Source organism: Eleutherodactylus coqui, chromosome 4 (assembly GCF_035609145.1).
Source record: "Eleutherodactylus coqui strain aEleCoq1 chromosome 4, aEleCoq1.hap1, whole genome shotgun sequence".
Classification (NCBI taxonomy): Eukaryota; Metazoa; Chordata; class Amphibia; order Anura; family Eleutherodactylidae; genus Eleutherodactylus; species Eleutherodactylus coqui.
The window spans coordinates 147,209,171-147,231,409 of NC_089840.1; the positions used below are offsets into that span (position 1 = coordinate 147,209,171).

The 22,239-nt window shown below is 41.6% G+C and overlaps 1 protein-coding gene across 1 annotated transcript in view; it reads left to right on the forward strand.

Moving 5' to 3' along the window:
- SORT1 (sortilin 1) overlaps nucleotides 1–3,763 on the forward strand; it is a 41,778-nt gene extending 38,015 nt beyond the window's left edge. Inside the window, exon 20 of the mRNA XM_066600276.1 lies at nucleotides 1,690–3,763. Coding sequence (XP_066456373.1) covers nucleotides 1,690–1,704 — 15 coding nt within the window. The 3' untranslated portion in view covers nucleotides 1,705–3,763. The remainder of the gene's footprint in view (nucleotides 1–1,689) is intronic.
- The last annotated feature ends 18,476 nt before the right edge of the window (nucleotides 3,764–22,239 follow it).

Sequence of the window (22,239 nt, forward strand, 5' to 3'; positions counted from 1 at the left end):
GTTGACAAGAGGTGTCAGCCTCCTCAAATTAGAAAAGTTTTTCAGAACCTTACTGTTTAAGGTGTGGTCCACTCAGGAAACCTGCCTCTCAGTTGGTTGGCCTGGAGTTCCAGGACATTGACTGTGTCTCCGATACTAGATGCACATTCTGAGGGGCCATTCTGTCAGGTTTCAAATGGATAACACAATGGCAGTTGCCTACATCAGCCATCAAGGCAGGACTCCGTTATATGCCCATATTGGAGACAAACCCCATCCTCCATTGGGCAGAAATACAAATACTTGACAGTTCACGTCCCAGGAGTAGACCATTGCCTTTCCGACTTTCTCATCAGGAAATGGGTTGATCTAGGTGAGTGAGCCCTGTGTTGCAATAATTGAAGAAATTTGCTCCAAATGGGAGTCTTCCATATGTAGACCCCGTGGTGCCCAGACTTGACTGCAAGCTACCATGTTTGTATCTCGGTCCAGGATACCTTGACCAGTGCATCTACATACAAGGCCATTCCATGCCACCAGTTCACATTTTCCCACATCTTCCCATCTTTCCTGTATATTCCATGCCTTCTCAAGAAAATCAAGGTTGAAGGCCTCCTATTGATTTACATCGGTCCAGATTGGCTCCTGTTGAACCTGGTATACCAATATGGTTTGTCTGCTAGTTGTCACCCTCGGGACAATCTTCTAACACTGGGACCTCTCTTACAGCTGAGTTTTGCAACTTTTTTTTTAATACTGTGGCCGTTGAAGCTTCTGCAGTTAAGGCGAAATTTTTCTCCATACAGATCATCCAAACTATGATCATGGACGGAACCTTTCTCATCCCAGACCTGTCATGATGTTTTGGAAATGCTTCTTTCAGTAGAGTGAAGAAAGGGCTTTTCACCTGATGTGTCTATCCCTGTTTCATATCCTTTGCTTCCTACAGGAAGGCTTGGATATGTTCTTCAACCTTAGCTCTCTCAAAGCGCTGGTTTCAACATCTGGCATCTAAGATGACTGTTCATATCTTTCTGCAAAGTGTGGCCCATGTTGTGGTCTTATTCTCCATACTTGAATTTACACTTTTAACACCTGATTTTTACACTTGCATTTATCCTATGTTTTCCAGTCTGCAAGCTCTGTGATATTCTATACTCTCCAAACTAATTGAAGGGGTCTCCCTGTTTTTGCAATCTTCATATACTGCGCACACAGAACCTTTTCATAGACTTATTAATGAGCACGATGTCGTTTCACCACCCCCCCCCCCCCCCTCACTTCCTGTTTTCTGTCGTTTTGTGTTTTGGTTTTTTTTTTGTGTTTTTTTTTAAATCTGTTACTGGAGAGGTGCATTACTGTGACAACAGGCAATGGACAGCAAATTAGAAGGTAGGCCCTCTAGTAGCGTGTTTTTTGTTTTTTTTTTAAGAACCTTTTTTAGATAAGGTGAATTGCACTTTTGTTATGACGTTGGCAAACTCCTAAACACAAGATGCTTGAGAAGTCGGTGACCATTTCGCAAAATGGAGTTTTGTTTTGTTTTTTTTCCCCCTTTTCACCATTTTAAGTGCTTTTGGATATTGAAGAGACGGACATCTATCTTATTCGCTGGCATTTATTGATTTGTATATATGAACAGATTATTTCTCACTTGGTATTACATGATGGTTGCAAAATTGAGTTATCACGTGTGTGTTTCTCTTCTAGGATCTCTTGGAGTGACACTGAAAAATAATTGTACCATGTACAAGATTCTAGTTGATTTTTCTTGAATGGATTTACCTTAGGATGATACGACTGTTACAGTACAGCTCAAGGATCCTTCCTGCTCCATCCACTGATGGGTAAACTGATGTCTGTGAAGTTGCACACTGAGAAAAAATTACAGTAAAATACTGGAAAATGTAGATCTTGCTTCAGTGCTAAAGTTCTGGGAATCTCATGACTTTAGTAGCTGCTTTATTATTTTTTTCCTTTTGCAGCATCCTTCTGGAACTATGGTTTGGTAGGCAAGGAAATTTGTATACAGATTGGTGCAGTCGGTAGTTTCCAGCTACTTTTATTCAAGCTGTTTTTAATGCACTAATTTCTGGCTCAGGTCACACAGAAGCCTTTTTTTTCCCCCTGCACAAACGTGAATTGTACTGATAAAGCTTCGTGCACGGTAGGGCATGGTTACCTCCATCTTTGTAACTGGCGAGACTGGATCAATCGATTCAGTTTAGATTTTTATTTTTTTTTCTCTTTTTCCCTCCTCCTTGTTTTTTATGTTATTTCTTTGCCTTGTATCCGTGGATCGTGAGCTCTGCAGTTCACCCTTGAATGTAGGGATGCAGTTTTACCTTTCCTACCAAGCAAGACTTTTGCTCCACACAAATATAACATTTAACCAGAAGGCATGTGAATAAGCAGAGCAGCTGACTTTTTCAGTCTTACTTTTGAGATTTTTATAATATGTGCCAGTTAAGTTTTAAATGTCTTCCTGTTTTGCTTGCCACAATACCTATACAAGGCAAAAGCTTGAAAAACTACATTGGATTTGTAGTAATCAATTGTCTTAAAGAAGTTGTCTAGGATTAGAAGAATGCAGCTGCTTTCTTTCCCTGTTATGAGGCTTTTACAGCTCTGCTCATTCGCCTCAGTGGAACAGAGCTGAGTCAGACACGGACGGCTGAGGTGCTCTTCCTGGAAAAAACAAGGATTTTCTAATCTTAGACAATCCCTTTAAGTCCTTCAGACATGGCAACTGCGACTTCACCTACAGCTCATATCTGGTCACAATCAACTTTCTCTTCACTGAAAAATTGCACATTTTACAATTCAAAATAAATCCCGCTTGTCTGAGCCCTAACTACACATGCAGCATTCCTCGCTATTAGACACTAGGCCTGCCGCCTCCACACTGTCCGTTTCCGTGTTAGCTACCACAAGCTAATGCCTGTTTTTCCCCAGACTAGAAACTCTGAGAAACCCAAACTACAGCTCTTTCAGGGGGCTTTCCCAGGAGTGGGAGACCTTTTTAGCAGCTTCTGTCTGTTCCTTTACCTGTATTGAACTTATGACTGCAATTTCCAAGACTTGGATTTTTAAATGTTTTAGATAATTTTAATTTAGTTCAAATTTAAGATAAGCATTTTTAAAGGGGTCTCTCAGCTCCAACATGCTGCCCAAACTTCAGGCATCGTGTTACAAAGCAGGAGGAGCTGAGCAGATTTAATATAAATTAATCAAAAGTTTTTCTGAATCCTTCATCCTAACTAAACTATATATCTCTGCACATTCTGAGTTGAACAGTCCAGTGGGCGGTCCTATCAGTGATTGACAGCCTTCCCTGTGTGTATAGTCATACACAGCTGATAGGACCGCCCACTGGACAGTTTATTTCCTCTTGCTCTATAATATAATGTCTGCAGTTTGGTCAGCATGTTGAAACTGACCGAATCCCTTTAAGGTTTGGTGCACGTTGCACCTGAGCCTGTCCATGGCAGCATACATTCCAACTTGAATTCAGTTGTGAATGAAAGGGCACACAACGCGGTATACTTTTTCTTTCTTTTTTTTTTTTTTGTGGCTTCCTGTATAGGGGAGCACAGTCTGCTGTACTTTACCTGGGTGGAAAAAGGTATACCGCCCCAGAAGCCTTGGGGTCACTTTTTGTCCTTCATTGGGCGCATGCCATAGATTTCACACATTGGGGTGGGATATAGAACTGTTAATATAAAGCGTGTTCTCTTATACTTCTGTGTATTTAGAGTACAAATAAATCTCAATTTATAATTTAGTTTCAAGTGTGTAACGATCAAAATCCATGTTCTAACAGTGTTTTCAAGTTAAAGGGGTTTTCCAGTTGCATGAACATCTGATCTGTAGGGGTCCACTGCCTGGGACCTACGCAGATCAGCTGTTAACCAGGTCCTTGTGCTCATGCACTGAGCGGATTTCTGCAGGAAGCAGACAACTCCATTCCCATCAGGAACTGTTGCAGGCCGTTGACATGGCTGGATTTCTCATAGCTTTAAAAGTTTTTGCTGACTTTTTCCTGACTTTTGTTAAACCTCTTCTGGCTTTTTTTTTTTTCTTCAAAATTCTCTATATAGGCAAAACTTAACTTTTTTTTTTCCCAAGTGTTTAAAAAGACTGAAAAAAGTTTGAAGGCATTGTTTCAGAATGTCCGCACATTGTCTGCTGTAGATCCTTGTCAACCTCTGCATGTTACATGCAGATCTTCCTTCAATTCAATTTTTTTATTCAAGGTTTTTGCAAACTGTAATAAAGTCAGTAACAAATCTAATGGCTAGGGGGTTGAGGGGAGGGGATTGGATAGGGAGGGTAGAAAACCTTGCAAAACAAAGGCAGTAGAGTTAGGAAAGACCCTCCTGGTGTTGATCCTTGTGTGACGCCCGGCAGAAGAGAAAGGACCGACACCCACAGGGCCAGTTGGTGTGCAGAGAGATCCAATACCCCCACTGAGACAGCATGTATTTCTCAGTTTGGAGTAGAACAATACAAGTCATTCTGTTGAAAGTCTCTTCCTTTTTGGATACAAATCCCTAAATTTTGGATGCCCTCTGCTGGCCAGGCGAAGGGACAATTGGCTTGTATAAAGGATAGTAAGGTGGGGGTAAGGGTAATATTTAAAATCAACATGATTAAATCTGAGGTGTTAAAGTTGGACCATGATTCAAAGTAGTCCAGCTCTGTTACCCAACCCCATACTTTCCTTCTCCATTTTAGCAAAGGAGGTCATCTGCCAATACTGAACACTTGTGTTCCACTCCCCCAATAATTATAGTTTATATTGGGGTTATCACATATGGATGATAAAAGGTGTTCTATCCTGATCACTGGTTACTACTGAGTCTGGAAAAGTACCTTTTTTTTATTTTAATGTGGATTTTGATACAAATTTCACCCCCTCATTTGAAGAGAGGTCTGTGGATTTGCTATGGAATTAATATCTACACATTAGGGCAGTTTGTGCTGTGGATTAGATTTCTTGAAATCCTTTTCAAAATGCTAAACCTTTTCTGTATCCAGTTCTGTGAAAAATCTGCAGCATTTTCGCAGTGTGCAATGGTGCGGATTTTATTTTTTTGTAATTTTGAGATTACTTTATCTCCCTTCTCAAATATATACCAATATGAAATAAAATTTTTAGGTTTTGAAGGTTTTCCATGAAGTGCTGTGTTACAGCCTTGTGCTCAACCCCTTGAACGCTTAAGCACTTATATGTATGCCCATCTGGCAGTTTGTATAGAGTGGGCCCAGGAGCCGAGCCCTCTCCATGTGCGGTGGGTGCTGGCTGTCTTTCATAGCTGACACCCGCCTGCAACAGCCTGATCGGAGATAATTTTAATTGTTGCTGTTTAACCATTTAGATGCCACTATTAAATCTGACAGTGGCATTTAAATTGCCTGACAAAGGGGGAACAAGCTCCCTCTTTCAACCGATTTGACCTCACCGCCTCCAATGAGATCATGAGATGCCATTTAGATGTCATGGCAGCCCAGGCGCCCAGGTCTACCATGTGTTTCTGCCTATTAAGTTGTGCCTGTGGTATATCTTAATAAAATACTACAGTATATTGTATTGCAATAATATTGTATAGGCAATCAAATGATTGCCAGGTCACCTATTGGTCTACAAAATACACAAGTTAAATAAAGTTTTAATTACAATAAAAAATTTAAACTTTCCCATTTTTAAATATATATCATGTTATGTCCATAAAAGTCAGATCTATCACAATGTATTTCGCATGGTGTACACAGTCAGAAAAGTGCCAAATCTGCGTTTTTGGTTACCGTCCCAGATGATTGTGATACATTTTTTTTTTTTTTTCTTATGCATCCGAAAATGTTGTGAATAGAAACAAGTTGTCCTACAAAAAAAAAGAAAGCCATTACACAACCCATTGACAGAAAAGTTAAGAAACTAGGAGCTCAGAAGATGGTGGTGGAAAGAAATGTAAAAAACAATTGTATATATTTTTTTTTAAATGTTTTCTGCCACTAATAAATTTGGTATACCACAATCCTACCGTGCGGTAGAAATGACATGTTAATGTTAGTTCTGAGGGTTAGTACCTTTTTGTAAGGGGGGTGGGTGGGGAACCCGCATAGAAAGAAATCCATTTTTCCTCCAAAATGACCCCTGCACAAGTCACAGAGCATGTCTAGAACAGTCGTCATGTTCAGACAACAGACTAAAGTTCTAGATTGGTTGTAAATCTGCTTTTATTTCCCCAAAAAGAGAAGCCTTATTTGTTTTTACCCTTGTTTTTTTTAATTTTACTAAAATTGTGATATAATCGTGCTTGTTTTTTTTTTTTGTTTTTTTTAGTTTTAAAAGTTGTTTTGGTGTATGAGGGGTGAGAAGAGAACACACATCTAGGAACAGTGTAATTATACTTTTTTTAAGTGGTGTTTAGAGGTAATAGATGGTTCAGGTGCTGATGCGGAGTTTGAGTAGATTTGCACATGGCAGACTTGTTGCTCTTGTGGATGGAAACAATGTGAAACTGCTCGAAAATTTAATATATTTGATAAATTGTTATTAAAGTATAGGTGTCACAAATAAGATGACGCCTTCCATGTACATAAGACTTGCAGTTGAATCACAGAAGAAGAGGTTTATGTAGCATTACACCGAACAATTATCCAACCACATTATAGCTTGCGCTCAAAACCAGCCGTTCCAGCAGTGGCCACAGAGACTATGGGGCAGTTCATTATCCATTTCATACAGGACTTGGGTGAAGATGGCATGGTCTTTTTACAAGAGCCTTTGTGTGCTTAAAGGAGTGGAGTCTCCAGGCAACCCCGGCTGTCGCAGCTGGGATATATCGGGGGCGGGGCGGAAGCCGGTGCCCCAACCCGTGTAGTGGCCAGCACTTGTAATTGCAGGCTGGGATCCTATTTCTTACAGTGAGCTGCAGCTACAATTACAGGTGCCAGCCACTACAGAGGTCAAATCAGTGGCTTTCGCTCTGACTTCGGTGTATCCCAGCTGTGATAGTGGGTGCTGCCCGGAAAACCCCTTTTAACTTGGCAACATATTCTAGCCAAGCAAGTTATGTTACCATAGCATGTTGAGAAAGGCACGCTAAGATATCCTTAAAGTAGTCGGGGTGCCTTTCAAGCTTTCTATCAAATACCTTTCACCCTCACGGAATGGTATTTTACCTCCTCATCATTCAAAAGATGTATAATAAAGGCTCATTTATGAAATAAAGGCTCCTCATTTATGAAAGAAGTGTCTCATGTCTTTACTCCGTCTGCCCAATTTCTTAAGGTGACAGATTTGAAACTGAAGGCATTGCGGTCTGTAGCCATTGTTATAGGATACATCTTTTGGCAGCAAGGCAAAAAAAAAAATATTGAAGTCTAGGAGTCTTCCACCTGACATGTTGCCTTCTCATCACCATGATGGGAAAATAAGCTCACACTTTTTAATGCAACACCTTAAGGCAAATTTCACACGGGCAAGTGCGATATCTAGCCATGAAACTCTGCTCAATTGTGCGCTCCTGAGTTTTCACTGCGGATGTGAGGCTTTTTTTGTATTAAAACAGCTTCACATCACTTTGGGAAAGTAGTGATCGCTGCCGCCGGCCCCATTGAAAACAATAGGCGATGCAAGGGCACACTCCAAGGTAGGATCATACGTTCCTCAAGTACAGCTGAGCAACTTACACGATGCTGGCTTTAGGGAGATTCAATGGATCCTGGTATGCTGACGGGCTCCAAATTATAGTGATATGACAGGTCCTGAGAACACAGGGACACACAGATGGTGGTATCTGTGTAGCATTCTGGTTTATTCTCTCATATATGCAATCTTTGTAGAATTTTACAAAGTGAGTGGATTTATGCCAAATGCAATTAAAATTAATATGCACATGTAGTGATTTAAAACATAGCTTCTTATCAATATGTCCTCCTCTCTGCAGGTGTTAATCTGGAGATACCTTCCTGTAAGCTCGTTAAGTTTTGGCAAGAAATATCTAAATATAAGAACAGGACAGAAACCTTGTGATATTCCAATTAATATTTCCAGGTAGATTTCAATTTGAATAATCCAACATATTCCTAGGTGAAAGTTGAAAACCATAATAAATAAATAAATAAATATATATATATATATATATATATATATATATATATATATATATATATATATATATATATAAAAATATAGTGTGTGTATATGTAGTCTAGCAGACAAGCAAATGCAAAAAGAAACAACATGGAGTCTTTGTAGTCTATCTTTAAGGGCTGCAGCCCTTACAACATCCCTCATTTGAAACCGTTCATCATGAGAAAGAGTCCATATCTGTGGTACGTTCAAGGGTTCTACTCCACCTGAGCTGGACTTTGTATGCCGGATTCCCACAGACATGGCTCTTTAAGTGACTCAACGATATTGCAGCGGGAGAGACTCCAGGTAGTTTTGCTTGTCTTCGTATTCCACAAAACATCCAAAGGTTGCAGACACTCAAAAAAAAAAATGAATTAAAGAAAATTACCACAAAGTAAAATAACAGATTACATTACTATTACTTCTGCTTATAACGTAGTTAAGCTAAGCGTTTCGTTAAGACTCTTTCTGGCGTGCCCAAAATATCCCATACATAGACATTAACTAAGGTATACATTGGCACCAACAATATATTAATGATATGTAATATTCCCACCACAAAAGGCTCAACCTGTAGGTAACTTGGCATGTCTAAAGTGATTAGGACTACTTAGTGTTGCATTTCATACAGTTGGTCATACTTTAAATGATAGTGTAACTGAACAAAATGTTAATCAGATGTTGCTGACACCTGGTTGAGTGATATTTGTGCAAATTTCCCTATATCAGACCTGTTACAGGTGAAGTTATAACAGACTTCTGTTCCCACCTATCTGACTTGAAACTTGGTGATATTTGCCCACGGGGTGTGTTCTACTTAAGGGCACCCTGGACAGTAGTCATAAATATTTACAAAATCCTGAATATCATTTTCCTCTACCTCGGTGTCATCATGAATCACTGAAAATACACTTTTTAGTTCTGAAATTGAGGTAGGTACTGCCAAAGGGCAGGTATGTAATATGTCTTCACTGCTCTTAAGATTTACCATACACATATTAGTAATATTTAATACATTCCAGTCCAGGTATTTCCACATATTGGCATGCCTTTCTGCCCATTGCATTCATTCCCTTATATGCCTTAGCTGCTCTGGTTCCCTAACTGGTGGGAAACCAGAGAGGAAAAAATCAAAAACCATGATAGTTATACCGCAGGCCGTGTGGGGTACAAGCCTCATAGCCCCTGGGGTTTGGTTGTCTTTTTTGCAGTGTGAAGCATGAATCCAATTTGGTTTTCCCTCCAATTTGACTGAAATGCTGGTAGTCAACAGAACCTGGTAGGGACCATCAAATATGGGTCCCTGCACTCTCCTTACAGGTCTCTGGATGACAACCCAATCTCCAGGCTGCAGGTCATGTGTACCTTCAAAAGAATTAGGATCTGGAATAGAAGAGAACAGAATACTTGGTTGTGTGTTATTTTTGGATGTTTACTTAGAGACTGTACATACTCGGTCAGTGTCCCAAACTGCCTGCAGTTGTTGAGGAAAGTACAGGCCCAGTCTTGGCACACTGCCAAACAAAATGTTACGGCACTCTGCCCCACCGAGCGCCAGGTGGGGTGCCCTGAACTTCCCGCACCCCACTGTCCCTGCCTACTTGCCTCGGCCCTGGCTAACCCCAGGCGGACAACTGGGCGGCAGTCCCTGCTCTGGCTAGGGACCTGGCGACTACCTAGATGGAACTAACTAACGGGGGACAGAGTGCCGACAGAGGAGGCAGGTGGAACAGACCAACAAAACTTACAAGGCAGAGTAAGGTTGGAGATGGAGCTCACAGGCAAACTGGAAGGACACTGACTAGCAACTAGAGCAGACTGAGACAGACCTGACTAGAGGCTAACAGAACCAACAAGTACAAGACTACGCAATAGGTAACTAGAAGGAGCTAACAGGCAACTAGGGACTGGCTGAGGGTAACTGCAGACAGACTGACTAGATGCAAGCAGAACCAATAACTGGCAGGGACTTACAGAGGCAGCGTTAGTCCAACTGGCTAGTGTCGAGAAATTTACTACGTGGACCCCTCAAACTAATAATTTTAAAAAATACCTTTTATTAGAATTAATTAAAAAGAGGAAGAACAAACACACATTAACTAGATAAGTAAGAAAAAAATCTAGACTCAGTTGATGCCACTCAAATCAACAGATAAAGACCAAGTGCGCTGGCTTAAGAAGGTCAATCCAGCTATTGCGTATTATTGGTCTTCAAAAGTGACTAATTTGTCTGAAATGTATCACGATTTGTTACGCAGGTGTCATTTTGGTAATAAAACCATGACATGTGCGAGACCAAGTATATTACATAACCCAACGCGTTTCCCCCACACCGTGGGTTCTTCAGGGGTTCGATATATCAATTCCCAGGGGGTAGACTGGGTGGTGGCTTAGTTAGGATAGATAGTTGGTTATTTAGCCTCACAGTATCCAGAATGACCTTAGCAATAAAAGGACATAGGATACATGCAAACAGAAAAAAAGATCTGTTTTGGTCTGACAGATACGACCAAGTTGTTAGCCTATGGTCGTAATCAGAGAAATATATATTCCAATGAGGCTATTATTTAGAAAATCCCACACCAACACTAGCCGGAACTAGCGTGGAGTTTAGTGTGGAATTTAGAACAATTCTATTCTCCTAGATGGAGTCTAGCCGGAATGATATATTCCGATTACAGAATTGCGCCGTTCAATAAGCTCCCGAAACTATTTCAAGCACTCCAAAATTGAAGAGCGTGGTTGTAAAGATGAACCTATGCTGCCTATAAGGATGCCTAGTAATAAGGTATTCAAGTTAGAGCCTATGATAACTGAAAGAAAATAAATGAAAAACCCGGCGGCATGTCAGTCCTGGTGGTGGGCTGACAGCATACTGAGCCAGCAGATCACAGCAGCTTAAATAAGGCTTAGGTGGTTACACCTTTGATGGGAGTGTCGCAATCTAAGCCAATCATTGTGGCTGGGCGTAATGCCTCATGTGGGCCGTTACTATGGAAACCAGGAAGCTACTTCCCTGCTGAGTGCATGTCAAGACCAGTATAATCAATCATATGAGAGATTGTGATTATATATACATTTTTGATGCCAGCTATTAAAGAGAGATGGCTGCATGCGCATACCGACTGCAAAGAAACTGCTTGTTAACCAGTAAAATTACTCTTAGATGCTTTAACTATAGCGCTGTGGACGTCCGTACGTTGAATGACGTCACCACGTCCTGGCTGAATCACATGACGTCGCGCATCATCGACAACGTCACGTGACGCTCGGGAGGCGGTGCAAAATTGCAATGCTTATTGAGCTGGTAAACATGGTGTGCTCAATGCATCAGTCACGTGCCATGGCACGTCACCAAGGCGGTCACGTGACCCTCAAGGGGCGGGACGGACGTACCGGGTTAACCAGGTAGCGTGTTAAGGGGCCATCATTACAAAATTAGTCACTGATGGCCTCCGTGACCATGATATCTCAATAAGTCCTATCGTGACATGGTGTGACAGAAAAGATATCATATGGCACTGAAACGCCAGTATTAATGTATTATTGGTTCAGTAGTCAATAAAATGAAGAGACCTTGCAATACAAATGTATGCCGTTATCGTTTTTATTATTATTCACTCCTAGCAGGGGGCTATCCATCATACCATTTATCTGATGAAAAAGATATGTAGTTATTTCTTTCAGAATAATAAGGCGCATAGTCCGGGGTTTGTATATTTACCCTAAGATAGCATCAAGACCATCTATATGGAATTGTTTAGTAAGGATAAATACTATGTGCTGGTGACATACAAGGTAAGTATACAGTGTTAGAATTTTAATTACGCATTGTATAGGGATCGATTTTGAATTTATCAGCGAGATAACAATTCTCGCAGTTTTTTGCGCAACTTATAGGAGAATAGATGTGTCAACACATGGTTAATGATAATGACATAGTCATGGAGTGTCACATTCTTCCGATATCTTGATACTCCATATGTGATTCGCACTATTAGCACTGACTGGCAGGGACATCTTAGTTAAATGAAGCAATTGAAAGACAGTTGCTCGTTTAATCCTGTAGGGGCAATGGACCGCATACGGAAAATCCAGTTTGTCTCTTTTTGCAAGAGAAGTCTGTCTATATCGCCACGTCGTCCGTCGTGGCGAATGCATTCAATACCTTGGAAGTGAATCTGATTTACATCACCCCCGTGTACGTCCCAGATATGCGTAGCTACAGGTGTTTGTTCATTTTGCCTAGTGTTGCCCACGTGGGCAAGAATATGGCGGCGAAATTGCTGAGACGTCTTGCCCACGTAGTTTAATGGGCATGAGCATGTGGCTAAATATACCACGTTCTTGGTGCGGCAATTTATGAATTCTCTGTTTTGGAATTCAGTGGCTGTACAAGCACTGCGAAAGCTAGAGCTTTTTTTAATGAAGGGGCATGCTGCACATCCCGAACATGGACCTTAGAATCTCTAAAGAGCAAGACGGTACTTTATCGACTACTACATTTTGCGACGTGGCGATATAGACAGACTTCTCTTGCAAAAAGAGACAAACTGGATTTTCCGTATGCGGTCCATTGCCCCTACAGGATTAAACGAGCAACTGTCTTTCAATTGCTTCATTTAACTAAGATGTCCCTGCCAGTCAGTGCTAATAGTGCGAATCACATATGGAGTATCAAGATATCGGAAGAATGTGACACTCCATGACTATGTCATTATCATTAACCATGTGTTGACACATCTATTCTCCTATAAGTTGCGCAAAAAACTGCGAGAATTGTTATCTCGCTGATAAATTCAAAATCGATCCCTATACAATGCGTAATTAAAATTCTAACACTGTATACTTACCTTGTATGTCACCAGCACATAGTATTTATCCTTACTAAACCATTCCATATAGATGGTCTTGATGCTATCTTAGGGTAAATATACAAACCCCGGACTATGCGCCTTATTATTCTGAAAGAAATAACTACATATCTTTTTCATCAGATAAATGGTATGATGGATAGCCCCCTGCTAGGAGTGAATAATAATAAAAACGATAACGGCATACATTTGTATTGCAAGGTCTCTTCATTTTATTGACTGCTGAACCAACAATACATTAATACTGGCGTTTCAGTGCCATATGATATCTTTTCTGTCACACCATGTCACATGATAGGACTTATTGAGATATCATGGTCACGGAGGCCATCAGTGACTAATTTTGTAATGATGGCCCCTTAACACGCTACCTGGTTAACCCAGTACGTCCGTCCCGCCCCTTGAGGGTCACGTGACCGCCTTGGTGACGTGCCATGGCACGTGACTGATGTATTGAGCACACCATGTTTACCAGCTCAATAAGCATTGCAATTTTGCACCACCTCCAGAGCGTCACGTGACGTTATCGATGACACGCGACGTCATGTGACTCATCCAGGACGTGGTGACGTCATTCAACGTCCGGACGTCCACAGCGCTATAGTTAAAGCATCTAAGAGTAATTTTACTGGTTAACAAGCAGTTTCTTTGCAGTCGGTATGCGCATGCAGCCATCTCTCTTCAATAGCTGGCATCAGAAATGTATATATAATCACAATCTCTCATATGATTGATTATACTGGTCTTGACATTCAGTTAACAAGCAGTTTCTTTGCAGTCGGTATGCGCATGCAGCCATCTCTCTTCAATAGCTGGCATCAGAAATGTGTATATATAATCACAATTTCTCATATGATTGATTATACTGGTCTTGACATGCACTCAGCAGGGAAGTAGCTTCCTGGTTTCCATAGTAACGGCCCACATGAGGCATTACGCCCAGCCACAATGATTGGCTTAGATTGCGACACTCCCATCAAAGGTGTAACCACCTAAGCCTTATTTAAGTTGCTGTGATCTGCTGGCTCAGTATGCTGTCAGCCCACCACCAGGACTGACATGCCGCTGTTTTTTTCATTTATTTTCTTTCAGTTATCATAGGCTCTAACTTGAATACCTTATTACTAGGCATCCTTATAGGCAGCATAGGTTCATCTTTACAACCATGCTCTTCAATTTTGGAGTGCTTGAAATAGCAGTTTAGGGAGCTTATTGAACGGCGCAATTCTGTAATCGGAATATATCATTCCGGCTAGACTCCATCTAGGAGAATAGAATTGTTCTAAATTCCACACTAAACTCCACGCTAGTTCCGGCTAGTGTTGGTGTGGGATTTTCTAAATAATAGCCTCATTGGAATATATATTTCTCTGATTACGACCATAGGCTAACAACTTGGTCGTATCTGTCAGACCAAAACAGATCTTTTTTTCTGTTTGCATGTATCCTATGTCCTTTTATTGCTAAGGTCATTCTGGATACTGTGAGGCTAAATAACCAACTATCTATCCTAACTAAGCCACCACCCAGTCTACCCCTGGGAATTGATATATCGAACCCCTGAAGAACCCACGGTGTGGGGGAAACGCGTTGGGTTATGTAATATACTTGGTCTCACACATGTCATGGTTTTATTACCAAAATGACACCTGCGTAACAAATCGTGATACATTTCAGACAAATTAGTCACTTTTGAAGACCAATAATACGCAATAGCTGGATTGACCTTCTTAAGCCAGCGCACTTGGTCTTTATCTGTTGATTTGAGTGGCATCAACTGAGTCTAGATTTTTTTCTTACTTATCTAGTTAATGTGTGTTTGTTCTTCCTCTTTTTAATTAATTCTAATAAAAGGTATTTAGGCAATAACTGGCAGGGAGCTCAATTCACTGCCAGTCTTTTAACCACAAGGCTCCGCCCAGGGGTGGAGAGTGGGAGGAGGCAACTCCACCCACTGCTGTATAAGAAGGACGGAGGAGTGCGGGCGGCACCCTACGGGCGGACACGCCCCCGCCCCCACCCACTGGCCGCCCCATGCCGCTGGGAGAGCCCCGACACAGAGCTCTAGGCCGCCGAAGCGACACGCGCCGACCGCGGGACCCCGTGCCGCCCTGCATGGTAACACAAAATTTCATAGAGAGACAATCCTATCTTCCTATTAGGTATGTACACTACCATTCAAAAGTTTGGGGTCACATTGAAATGTCCTTATTTTTTAAGGAAAAGCACTGTACTTTTCAATGAAGATAACTTTAAACTAGTCCTAACTTTAAACAAATGCACTCTATACATTGCTAATGTGGTAAATGACTATTCTAGCTGCAAATGCCTGTTTTTTTTGTGCAATATCTACAAAGGTGAATAGAGGCCCATTTCCAGCAACTATCACTCCAGTGTTCTAATGGTACAATGTGTTTGCTCATTGGCTCAGAAGGCTAATTGATGATTAGAAAACCCTTGTGCAATCATGTTCACACATCTGAAAACAGTCTTGCTCATTACAGAAGCTACAAAACTGACCTTCCTGTGAGCAGATTGAGTTTCTGGAGCATCACATTTGTGGGGTCAATTAAACGCTCAAAATGGCCAGAAAAAGAGAACTTTCATCTGAAACTCAACAGTCTATTCTTGTTCTTAGAAATGAAGGCTATTCCATGCGAGAAATTGCTAAGAAATTGAAGATTTCCTACAACGGTGTGTACTACTCCCTTCAGAGGACAGCACAAACAGGCTCTAACCAGAGTAGAAAAAGAAGTGGGAGGCCGCGTTGCACAACTAAGCAAGAAGATAAGCACATTAGAGTCTCTAGTTTGAGAAACAGACGCCTCACCTTTTTAGTTCATTTGTCCTTTTTTCCTTGCTGGCTTGTAACTGTAAAGTCCTTAGCATATCAATGTCCAAAGTTTTTCCAATGTCCAAAGTTTTTGTCTCTGACTTATACTGTCAGTATCATCTTTTCTTCTTTTTTCCATGGCTTGAGGGCCACTGCCTTTGCTGTGCTTTCTGCGAGGGCGTTGCCTCTTGCTTCTCCAATGTAGGAATTGGTGTGAGCTTTCCACTTTGTCAGGTAGAAGTAGGGCCTCCATGAGACTCCGACCGCTGCAACATTCTTAATTGGCTGTCCTGCTGAGGTAAACTGTCTGGCCTTCCATATTGGGCTGTAATCATGAGCTATGCCAAATGCATACCGGGAATCAGTGTAAATGTTTGCCATTTTACCTTCTGCCACTCTACACGCCTCAGTGAGGGCTTTCAGTTCCGCTACTTGTACTGAGACATGCGGAGGCAGAGCTTCTGCTTTTAGGACATCTTGTTGCGTGACTACTGCATATCCGGTGTGGAGTCGTCCATCCTCACCCTGGTACCATCTACAAAAAGCTCAAAATATGCATTGTCAACAGGGGTTCAAGTAACTGTTTTTAAAACCTAAATTTTCTTGTTGCATCAATGCTAGACAATCATGCTGATATTCTATTTCAAATCGATAAGAATCTTGTTGCAAAAAATTAAAAAATAGCTGATCTGCAATACCTATGCCTCCCCGTCCCCCATTTGAACCGGGATACTTGGTTGGAAGAAGAGTAGCCAGGTTCAAGGTAGTACAACGTTGAAAAGAAATATATTAGGGGGGGGCATGAAAAGAGCACATTGTATCCGGATCTGACAAGCCAGAGATAAGTGCTTGGATTGCACTTGGATTGAGTATGCTCTGGATGTCATGAGGGGTGAGGACCACTAGGAGGTAGTCCAATACCAACTCAGATGAATTGTCAACTATTGCCAGTGCTGCTGCCACCGCACAAACACAGGAGGGAGCTCCTCGAGCCACTGGATCCAGCCTCATGGAGTAGTATCCAAGTGGCCGTGGTTGTCCTCCGTGCTTTTGTGTCAATACTGTTGTCACATAGCCAGAAAGTTCAGTACAGAAAAGGGTAAAGTGTAGTTAGGAATACCCAAGGCTGGAGAGCTTAGAATGGAGAGTTTTAGAGTGTAAAAGTTGTCTGTTGCTTCAGGGGTAAAGGAGAAAGGGATGGTTGAAAGACCGTCGTAGAGTGGTTGCATAAGAGAGAAAGCAGAGTGGATCCATGGGCGGCAGTATGAAACAAGGCCCAGAAAGGTGCAGAGTTTGGCAACGGATGTAGGTTCGGGTATGGCCTGGACAGCAGCCTTTCGTTCCTCTGTCAGATGTCTAGTTCCTTGGCCTAAGCAATGACCCAGGAGAACAACCTTTGTTTTGCAGAATTGGAGTTTGTCTTTGGAGGCTTTACAGCCATTTTCTGCAAGAAAAATCAACAGTAAAATTGTGGCCTGTTGGCAGGCCTCCAAATCATCAGCACACAGCACCTACATGTGGTAGGTGTCTGGCTGACCCTTCAGCATCTTTTTTGACTGGAAAAAGAGGGGCGTTTGCTGGAGAACATATCTCGCGCAAAGCCCCCATCGTAACCAAGTCTCCTACTTGTTCCCCAACGCATTTTTCTTGTGGGAAACTAAGGGGATACTGTTTGACCCAGGGGTGTGTATCCTGGATTCAGATTTACCATCATAGGGAGTACATCCAATTTCCCTATGTCTGTCTTGAAGGTGGCCCACAATTTGTCAGGCCCTACGGAAAGCTGAGTTTTTGCAGCAGCTGTCAGGAAAAACACATGAGCCAGATTCACCAAGAGAGCAGTTAGTTTACAAAACTCTTCTGAACTGGCACCTGAGGTCTCAACCCATAGCGGTGAAAATTTGATAGATGCAGATAAGGCTTGTAAGTTGTCAGTGCCAATAACAGAGACCTGAATTACAACAAGGCAGAATAATCTACAAACATCTATCCACATTGGAAATGTGATATCCTTTTAAGCAAATTTATTATTCATCTGATCCTGCCTGCAATGCCTCATCAAATTTGAGGGGAAAAAAAACTTTTCCTGATTGCCCAAGATTCTCACCCCCTCCTTTGTGGACAAGAGAGGGATGACCTATTACGTACTTTTACATCATCTAGCTCCACTCCTTCGATTCTGACCGTTTGCAAATTTTAAATGAAAGCATGAAGAAACATGCAATCTTCAAATTCACATCGCAAACAAGTAAAGTCTTATGCAGAAAGAGGAGAAAAACTTTTATCCCCAGTCAATATTTGCATCACACATTTTACATTCATCACCGCCTAAACACGGGTCATTAATTCTCATCCATCCATGCAAGTCTGTCTCTCTCATATTAAGCCTCCACAGAAAGCCTGACTAAAGACATTTCTCCTACAGAACATTCTCACAGAGACAGTACAATACTAAGAGCATTTAGCAGTTATACACACGTCCAACCAACCACAGAACTGACATTTACACAAAGAACAGCAAGAATATACCTTAAGATTCCTATGTTTTCTATTTTTAAGACCGTATACTTCACTTAATTCATTACATGTTTCTTATTTCATTAATGCTTGGCTTCCTTCTCTTTCTATGAACCTGAATCGGTCAGAGAATGACAGCCCCCACCTTTTCTAACTAACTCTGACTGTTCTCTCTCTGTGAAACAGCATAATAGCTAAGCTATTAGAAATCAGACAGAATATTCAGACTTTGAACAACATTAATCATTGGTAATTACAAGAGGTATATTTCTCTGAGAATATGAAACACAGTGAACAAAGTTGTTTTAGTTCAACAGCAGGGAATAGTTAAAGAAAAGAAAACATGCTAGGAGCTTCTAAGAGCGCAACATTTTCTGCATTTTTAACCCTTGTATTCTTAAAAGCCCCCACAGATGTGAGTGGGGTATAACTTTCTTACACTTCTATGAAGTAGACTAAAACATACAACAAAGATTAGATTACATAACCTCAAAACATACAAAACAAACAGTAGTGCTTATTTGTTACATAATTGTCCACAGATTCTGCTTGAATTTACTTAATGTCACAGTGGAACACAGACTATAAAAGAATTCCCTTTCTCTGATAATCTACACTTGCCTTAATCCATCTGTCTAACATACTTATATCCAACCTTTATGACTATCTCTGAATCTTTCCCAAACTCGCTGGTTTAAGACTCCATTCTCCCAAAATTCCAAACACCTGCTTTTCTCAACAACTTACTACATTCTCTCCCCTCGGTTAACTTGATTTCTCTGTCTTTTACTGTTTCTCTAGCTATTTTCCATATAGGCATACTCCTTGCCCTGTACGTGTCCCATATTGTCTGTTCTTAGTGCCCTCTTATCCCTTCCCTGACTTGACTTTTTTTTCTCTTTTACAAAATATTTCCCCAAGAGCTACTATTTTTAAAGTTAGTCATGTTCTATCTAGGCTCCTTGCAACCCAAAGATTGTACCTATATAGAGGTCAGTAAGGGGATTCCAGGGCTCACTACTGCCCCTTTCCACGCTTTCTGCAAACCTGTTCCAATACTAGGGGTCTAATGCTCCTGTTCACTGATACCCCGCCTGCTCTAACAATTTAGTACATCTTTTACCTACTGCATCCTTGCAGTCTTCCATACCTTATCCTCTTTGCCAGCAATGTTGCCCATGGCTGGCGGCTTATGTACACCAAGAGGCTTATTGTTTTTTAAAACAGTCATACACCTAAAACAATCCCCTGGCCATTGATAATGCAGGGTGCCATGCCCAGACTCATTGCCCTGGCCGCAGGAACTCCTTACAGCTTTGATGATCTGATAGTTCTGTTAACAAGGGACAGAGATTTATATTTGCATCCTAGAGGTCAGGTTTCACAGATCAGTTTGGCTCCTCTCAGCCACTCACTCATACGCAAACAATCATGCAATAAAGACAAAACAGAAGCATACTGTGGTTCATTTTTGGCTTTTACTTCCCCTACTCGTCCAGCCTACACCCTTCTTCCCTCCGCCCCTACTACTACTCTTATACCTATAAGAGGCTTACCAGGGGTTCCTAAACTTATAGTTTTTCCCCTTTTATTATGGCTTCCTTGGTTTTTACACAGTGCCATTCATTATTATTGCTTCCTCTGTTTTGCAACGTGCCATTCAGAGGTCTGTTAAATGGGACTTTTCCCATACTTTACAGGCTAACCATAGGACAAAACAAAACCAGAAACAAAAACCCACTATCGTGCAAACCTGTTACCACCCAGACAACATACTCAGCCCGTAGGTTCTTGGACTCTAGGTATTACAAGGAAGCATGCACACCTACCCTCAGATCTGGAGAAAGTTCAACCAGAAAACACAGATACGATTGGCAAGATAATGTCTTACCATACAGCGCTGTTTTTCAATCTGTAGTTCCCGGTTGCTCTCCTCCGTGATCCAAAAGTCAGGGTACAATGATCATCCTTCTGTTATCTCAAGCCCCTCAGTTGGGCGCCAGTTGGTTAGGGAAATTCAATGGATCCTGGCATGCTGACGGGCTCCAAATTATAGTGATATGACCGGTCCTGAGAACGCAGGGGCACACAGAGATGGTGGTATCTATGTAGCATTCTGGTTTATTCTCTCATATACTCAATCTTTATAGGATTTTACAAAGCAAGTGGATTTATGCCAAATACAATTAAAATGAATATGCACATATAGTGATTTAAAACATATCAGCTTCTTATCAATATGTCCTCCTCTCTGCAGGTGTTAATCTGGAGATACCTTCCTGTAAGCTCGTTAGTAAGTTTTGGCAAGAAATATCTAAAGATAAGAACAGGACAGAAACCTTGTGATATTCCAATAAATACTTCCAGGTGGATTATTCAAACTGAAATCTAACCTATCTATCTATCTATCTATCTATCTATCTATCTGTATTATAGCAGACAAGCAAATGCAAAAAGAGACAACATGGAGTCTTTGTAGTCCATCTTTAAGGGTTGCAGCCCTTACACTGGCCTCCGGGTAGACAGCCCAGCAGAAGCACATGACCTCTGAGGCCACAGCATCAGTGCTCACATCCTGAGCATCATGATCTCAGGAGTTTGGGACTGTGACATTGGGGCCTCTGATTGGCCACAGCGGTCATGTTCTTCTGCCAGGCTGTTTACACAGAAGCCGTACCGGAGGCTTGTGAGCGGCTTGGCTGCACTTCAGTATTTCGGAGAGAGGCGAGTATGATCTTAGTTTTTCTTTTACAGCAGGCCAAGCCACTGCTGAACTTTTTGTAGTAATGCTAAAACCTCATTAATAATTTTCAGGTATTTTAGAGCATTAAGAGCAGTCCTATCATTACCAGGCTGGGATTTAGTAGGCTATAAATCATATTACTATGGCCTTGTTTACACAGGTGACAAAGACGCACGTATTTGTCACGTTGCGACAATGCTACAAATCGCATGTAGGTGAAGCCCATGGTTTCTTATGGGTTAATTCACATGTGCAATGTTTTGTAGCATGCGACATCCCAACACAAAAACCTTGCGGGTCCCGCGATATGCATGTGACTCATGGGGTTTTGTAGCCCATGTTTCCTTTAGAGCCTTCCTCTCTGTTGCATTGCAGGAAATTCTACTGTCAAAGCCATAACCTAAATCCTAGCTGCAGGAAAAATTGAAAAAAAAAAAAAAAAGCATACATCACCTTAGAAGCACTGTCTTTTCTAGCGCATATTCTCCATCTCTTTTCGCCGGTAGTTGAAAAATCCCCGCCTCCTGGAAGCGCTGACTCTGACTGACGCTTAGCCAATCACAGCCAGCACTCGATAAACCAATCAGAGCCATTCATCGAGCGCTGGCTCTGATTGGCTAAGTGTCAGTCAACCACAGCCAGCGTTTCCAGGAGGCGGGGAAAAAATTGAAAAAATCCCCGGTCAAAAGGGATTAAAAAAAAAACAGGATCGGGGAGAAGCTGCAGAAGAGCCCTGGACAGCCCTCCTAATGTGATTGTATACCCCCCCCCCCTCCCTTTCTGCCACTTGGGCTTATACTTTGTAGCACCACAAGTGACTTTGTAGCACGACAAAATCGCAGTATCACAGCGAGAAACCACACGGATTAGCAATGCGATATCGCTGCAATTTTTCTCACAGCAATGCCGTGTCGCCCATGTGAGCGAGACCTAAAGCAAATAAAGAAAAGCAGTCTGTACTGACACCCTTAAACAGACTACCGGACCACAGCTCTGTGAATCTTGATGGTGCTCAACAGTCGCATGTAGAAGAAGTACTAGTAATTATTAGGAAATTGTAGTACCAGTGTTTTCTGGTGGTGCAATGTGCCACACAGCTCTGCTACATTGCTTTTGCATATGAGCTGCATGCGATTTATGAATTTCAGCA